The sequence below is a fragment of the Corella eumyota genome, chromosome 6 (assembly GCF_963082875.1).
Source record: "Corella eumyota chromosome 6, kaCorEumy4.1, whole genome shotgun sequence".
NCBI lineage: Eukaryota > Metazoa > Chordata > Ascidiacea > Phlebobranchia > Corellidae > Corella > Corella eumyota.
The window spans coordinates 10155903-10162005 of record NC_137495.1 but is presented as its reverse complement, the minus strand read 5'-3'; the positions used below and the strand labels follow the sequence as shown (position 1 = coordinate 10162005).

At 41.4% G+C, this 6103-nt stretch overlaps 2 protein-coding genes and 1 long non-coding RNA gene across 3 annotated transcripts; all 3 read left to right on the top strand.

Moving 5' to 3' along the window:
- The first annotated feature begins 926 nt into the window (after positions 1-926).
- Positions 927-2711, top strand: LOC145755813 (uncharacterized). The gene has a single exon (XM_082572057.1). The coding sequence runs from the start codon at positions 927-929 to the stop codon at positions 2709-2711; it is 1785 nt and encodes a 594-aa protein (XP_082428183.1).
- Positions 2712-2792: 81 nt separating this feature from the next.
- LOC145755812 (uncharacterized) lies at positions 2793-4252 on the top strand. The gene is made up of 2 exons (XM_082572056.1): positions 2793-3675; positions 3738-4252. The coding sequence occupies exons 1-2, from the start codon at positions 2793-2795 to the stop codon at positions 4250-4252; spliced, it is 1398 nt and encodes a 465-aa protein (XP_082428182.1).
- A 247-nt stretch (positions 4253-4499) lies between these two features.
- On the top strand, positions 4500-5446 carry LOC145755519 (uncharacterized). The gene is made up of 5 exons (XR_014284213.1): positions 4500-4606; positions 4771-4845; positions 4939-5005; positions 5111-5184; positions 5279-5446. It is a non-coding gene; the product is annotated as an uncharacterized LOC145755519 (long non-coding RNA).
- The last annotated feature ends 657 nt before the right edge of the window (positions 5447-6103 follow it).

Below are 6103 nucleotides of genomic sequence, written 5' to 3'. Positions count from 1 at the left end.
CCTTGTAAAGAATTCAAGGCTGTGTTTTTGCTGTCTCAATCCTGGGCATTTTAGCAGGAATTGCGTAAAGAAGAAGTTGTGCTCGGTAAAGAGATGTAAGAGTGATGGACATCATTGGACTTTACATCCAGACGAAAAGAAATCTTTAATCATGCAAGAGGGCGCTGCCGAGGCTTCTGTAAACTCGGTTGCTATGGGAGATACAGCATGTTGTCTAAATGTTGTGCCTGTTGTGGTTTTTTCTAATGGAAAGGAGTTCAAGACATATGCGTTGCTTGATCCTGGCTCCTCGGCATCATTTTGCATCCCAGAGCTAGTTCAGAACCTTAAATTGAAGGGAAAAGCATGTAATCTGTGGTTGAAGACAGTGAACGGAGACAAGCTAGAAAAAACACAGACCTTCTCCTTTAAGGTGCGCTCAATGGATCGGGCATTTGATGCAGTCATGTCTCTCCAGGATGTAGTGATGGTGCCATCAATTCCAGCTTCTCCTAACCCTTTGCCCGAGGACTTTAATTCACAGCGGTATGACTATCTTAAAAATTTTTCGTTTCCTTTCATTGATCAGGGAAGGGTTACACTTCTGCTCGGAGCAAACCTTGCCGAGGTTCGTGAATGGAAGGTCGTCGCCTCTGGAAGCAGTTGTAATGATCCGACAATCATGAAGTCAAAATTGGGATTGTCGCTTGTTGGGGGGTCAGAGGTCATTATCGACAGCTGCTATGAATAATGTGGTGGTGACAAAGAGTTTGGAAAGTGAACTGTCACAGCCATTTGGGTCCAGTGTTGTATGTGAGATAGGAAGAGACCAGTCTGCAGAGGATCGCCAAGTGTTCCAGATGTTAAAGGACACGGTTAGGATGGTGGATGGTCACTATTGCCTACCACTGCCATGGAAAAGTTCCAAAGTTGAGTTGCCTAACAACATGTCATCTGCCCATAACCGTCTGAGATCCCTCCAGAGAAGATTTGCCAAGGATGGGGAGCTAAGGGTGAAATATCATAAGAAGATGCAATCGTATATAGATAGTAACTATGCGGAAGAAATTAAACTCAGGGATTGTGTTAGTTCTGGTCGTGTGTGGTATCTTCCTCACCATCCTGTGGTAAAGCCCAACAAGATCAGAATTGTTTTTGATTGTGCTTCGGTCTGTTCAGGTGTTTCTTTAAATGACATGCTGTTCAGTGGGCCAGATCTAGTGAATTCGCTGGTTGGTGTGCTACTTCGTTTTCGGAAAAATCAAATAGCAATCGCTAGTGACATCAAGGAAATGTTTCATCAAGTTCGTGTTGCAGCTGATGACAGAGATGCATTTCGGTTTTTGTGGTGGCCAGGTGGCGATATGAGCAAGGATCCTGTGCCACATCGGATGTTGGTTCATTTGTTCGGAAGTCGAAGTTCTCCTTCTATCGCTGCTTTTTGTCTAAGGCAAGTTGCTGTTGAATTTGGGCATTTATTTCCGCCAGAGACTTCTATTGTGGTAAGAAAAAACTTCTATGTTGACGATTGCTTGTTATCGGTGCAGACAGAAGAGGAGGGTATCGCAATAGCTGCTAATTTAAAAGAGCTGTTATTAAAGGCAGGATTTGTGCTAACAAAGTGGTTATGCAACAGTCAGGCTGTGATGGACTCGTTGCCAGCAGAAAGTCATGCTAAATGCTTAACGGAATTGTCGCTAGGCGATGACGTAGAGGAAAAGGTGCTCGGGGTTCATTGGTCAGTTTCAAGGGACAGATTCGAGTTTAAGGTTCGACCAAAGGAAAACAGTTACACTCGAAGAGGAATTCTATCTACAATAAATTCGTTGTTTGATCCCTTGGGGTTTGTGGCTCCAGTGGTGTTAGAGGCCAGAAAGCTGCAACGCAACTTTATCGAACAGGGACTTGGTTGGGATGAGGCCATTGATAATGAAGATGTTGTGTTATGGGAAAACTGGCTGGAGCAACTTCATGTTCTCAGGGAGGTTAGGATTAGGCGCTGCCTGGAGCCAGCAATAAATGTTGAGCAAGAAATTAACAAGCGAGAAATACATATATTTTCGGATGCTTCGCTGGAAGGGTATGGTGCTGTGGCCTACTTGAGAACAGAAAATTGTATTGGTGAAATCGATTGTGTCTTTCTGATGGGAAAAGCCTTGCTATCAAAAAAGGGTGCTATGACAATACCGAGGATGGAACTGACTGCAGCGTTATTGGCAGCCAGAATGTCATCTTTACTAAGGGACGAACTCCAGTTAACTTGTAATGTCATTTTTTGGTGTGATTCAGAGGCAGTATTGCATTGCATCAGAAATCGAAAACGCAGATTTAAGATATTCTTTGCACATCGTTTGGAGGAGATAGGAAGAACAACAAGTGTCGAGTCTTGGCGACATGTTCCTGGAAATCTTAACCCAGCAGACCAGGCCTCAAGGGGGCTAGGTGCAAAAGCGTTTGTCAAATCAGGTCTGTGGGTTAAAGGACCACAATTTCTAAAGTTCTCTGAAGATTTGTGGCCTTGCAAGATGAAATCAAAGGCAGTAGAAGTGCATGCTGAAGTTGTAAGCAATCATGCAGAGATCAGTGATCTTAAAGGGGGTGCCACACAGAGGTTAATCTGTCATTTCTCCGATTTGAACCGTTTAAAGGTGGCAGCTTCATGGATATTGCGATTTGGCAGTTTTCTTGCCGAAAAGGCAATTGGAGAAGACAAACCGGAACCAAGGATTTAAGTGTCTGAACTTAAGGCTGTCGAAAGATCTTTGGTGAAGTATGAACAAGTCAAATATTTCTGTGGAATTATAAGTTCGCTAATGAAAAAGCAAGGCAGTGGACGAGTGAACGTGCCCAAATGGCTGAAAAGCCTCAACCCCTTTGTGGAAGGCGGAGTTTTGCGGGTTGGTGGACGTCTAGATGAAGCGCCAATCTCGTATGATCAGAGGCATCCTGCAATCTTGCCCTGCGATTCGCATGTTACCAGGTTGTTCGTGAAGGAGGCACCTCAGAGATGTGGCCATTCTGGATTTCATCACACTGGCACGCTGTTAAGAGAAAAGTACTGGTTGGAGAAAGCAAGCATAGTAATTCGAAAGATTATTGGCCAATGCGTTGGGTGTCGTCGTCGATACGGGAAATCTGGGGAACAGTTTATGGCTGATTTGCCATATGCTCGCCTTCGTGTAGGTGAAAGTCCCTTTCGTCACGTCGGGGTCGATTACTTTGGGCCTTTATTGGTAAAACAAGGAAGAAGTGAGGTCAAAAGGTGGGGAGCAATCTTCACATGTATGACTACTCGAGCTGTCCATCTGGAAGTGGCATTTGGTCTCTCCTCTGATGAATTTCTGTTGGTCTTTAGACGTTTTACTATGATGCGTGGTTGTGTTACACACATTTACTCAGACAATGGCACAAATTTTATAGGAGCCGAGAAGATTATGAAGGATGCAATAAGGGGTTGGAATCAGTCATTGATTGTAGATGAGTTTCGGCAAAAGGGGATTGTCTGGAAATTCAATCCACCAGGAGCAAGTCATTTTGGGGGGAGCTGGGAAAGACAAATTCGATCGGTGAGAAGAATTCTTCTATCTTTGGCAATGGGGAGAACTCACTCGGATTCAACCTTAATGACGTTGTTTGTTGAAGTGGCAGCAATGATAAACTCAAGGCCACTTACACCTTTATCCTTTGCCCCTGGAAGTCAAAGCCTTTGACTCCCAGTGATTTGTTGCTGTTGAGACCACCTTCGGTTTTGCCACCAGTTGTCACTACAGATCGGGATTGTTATGCTGCTGCTCGCTGGAGGCAAATTCAAAGACTTTCTGATCACTTCTGGAATAGGTTTGTGAGGGAGTATTTGCCATCTATTGCAATCCGTCCAAAATGGAGGGAGCAGCGCAGAAATTTTGCAGTGGGTGACATTGTGGCTATTGTTGACGACGGTCTTTCCAGAGGTCAATGGAAAATGGGCAGGATTTTAGAAGTTTTTTCGGACAAGGTCGGATTCGTTAGATCAGTCTTTGTGAGAATTGGTCATTCTCACGTCCGGAGACCAATTACAAAACTGTGTCTTCTTGTGGAAGCAGATGGAGGTCCCTCTAATGAAGGAAACCCAGAGATAAGGCCTAGTGCCTCCCGTGAAGGGAACCAGGAGATGAGGATGGGTGCATCCCATGAAGGGAACCCGGAGATAAAACCTAAGACAGGGGTGGAGCTGAAGACCCAGAAGCAGGCAGAGAAACTACCTTTGGACGAGGGGGTGAATGACTCAAAATGAACTTAGGCCCCCTTAACTTTGTTTCCTTTTAGTGTTCTTTTCTGTAGTGTTATTGTTTCGCGCGTATTCTCAAGGGGAAAAATATGCTTTCTGTGTTCTTCATATTTTTGGGGGGAGTGTTAAATACGCGCTAATATGTTTATCCTCAATTTTGAATCGTATTGCGGTTAATACTCTCATGCAATGTATTGCACCACATGTCGTAAAATAACTTTCTAGAACAGTCATTAGAACTGATTGTTATCAAAGTAAATCGTTACAATTTGGAAGAATTTTTATGTAAATTAGTTTTTACTGATATAATAGTTCATTGTTAATCACGGCGGATCTTTCATTGACTGATTGGAATTTCTGGTAATTATTTTTTGTTCTTTGTAGTGTAAATATGTTACTAATCTGTTTTTTAAATGTTTAAAATATGTCATAATCTTTAACCACGTGCAAAACTGGCCAATAACATACATAGTCTTGGGGTATCTTAACAGTGTTTTTTAATGTTTTTTATAACACACTTTTAGAACTGTGATTGTTCACTTGGGTAGTACTGTTGGTTGACACTGTTTTTCTGTTAGATCTTACTGACTGGATATCAGGTATTTTAATATTGCTGTATTGTTAACTGCTATTTGTGTTATTTGATGTAGACTGTAATTTCTTATTTTTAACATGCTTGCCTACTATTGCAGTAAGTGAGCAGCTTACCTTATTGTGTCACACTGCCCATTAAGAGTTGAACACCTTTTTTAATAACTGGTATGTTTTTATTGATACTTGTAAATTTGTTAATGGATCTACTTTTATGCCAAATAACCTCTTATTAATGCATATAGACTAACGTTAGGTTTTTTATTCTTCTAGTGTTCACTACTGTTATTGTATCACTGTTTTTGCCGAATTTGCCAGTATTTTTGAGTGGTTAGCATACTGTGTTGGTAAGCTTAATTTGTGCCTTACTATAGTTAATACCTGTGTAGTTATTGTTATCATATTTTTTGTATATTCACACGCGTTATTCGTTTCTTTTAGAAACTTCGGGTACTAATTCTTGAACGTGGATGAAATTTGTGTGCCATTATTCGTGTTAAATACATGTAAACGAAGTGGTTTTTTATCCAAGAAGAGTTATTGCTGTAGTGTGCCTCTAAGCGCTACTTACTTTATAAGGCAAACGGCTATAGGCAGTTACAAATTTGTTGCCATATTAAATACTCCGGCATTTGACCACTAGGTGCTAGCTAAAGAGTATTTAACATCTGGCTTAATGGGTATTTCCTCAATCGACAGTACTTCTGGTAGACTTATGTTGACTTCTTCATCAATTAAGGAACCAACAGATTGAATAATTGCTTTAAACATTTTTGAGCTCCAGTAGCACCCAAACTTTCAATCAGTTGATGTTCGAAAAAGGAATCAGAAGAACCCTGGTCCAAAAAGGCATATGTTGTGACCATTTTGTCTTGATAGCGCACTTTTACTGGAATTACATTGAAGTGAACACCATTTCCAGCAATTTCATTTGCCCTAACCGTAGAACATGATATCTTCTTCTGTCGTGATGTTGATTCAGCACTAACTTGTAATTTATGAAGCAAAGTGTGATGATTTTTTGCAGCACAACCTTTAACTTCACACACTGCTTTGATTTCACAGTTACCAATGTGATGTCCATGACACAAAGAGCGAAAGCAGAGTGATTTTATTCTAACAAGGTTTATTTTATCTCGGTATGACATTCCTTTAAATTCTGGACAGTTAGAAAGTGAATGAAATTTCTTACAACAGACACAAGCAGGATGTTGGGATAATTTGATTTTCTTGGGTATCGCTTCTGCAGACATAGCATTGCAAGCA

Excerpts from the sequence above, each read along its gene's own strand:
- LOC145755812 (XM_082572056.1), top strand. The coding sequence starts at position 2,793 with ATGAAAAAGCAAGGCAGTGGACGAGTGAACGTGCCCAAATGGCTGAAA. Across the intron at positions 3,676-3,737 it reads TTTATCCTTTGCCCCTGGAA|TTGTCACTACAGATCGGGAT; the intron begins GTCAAAGCCTTT and ends TTTTGCCACCAG.
- LOC145755813 (XM_082572057.1), top strand. The coding sequence starts at position 927 with ATGTCATCTGCCCATAACCGTCTGAGATCCCTCCAGAGAAGATTTGCC.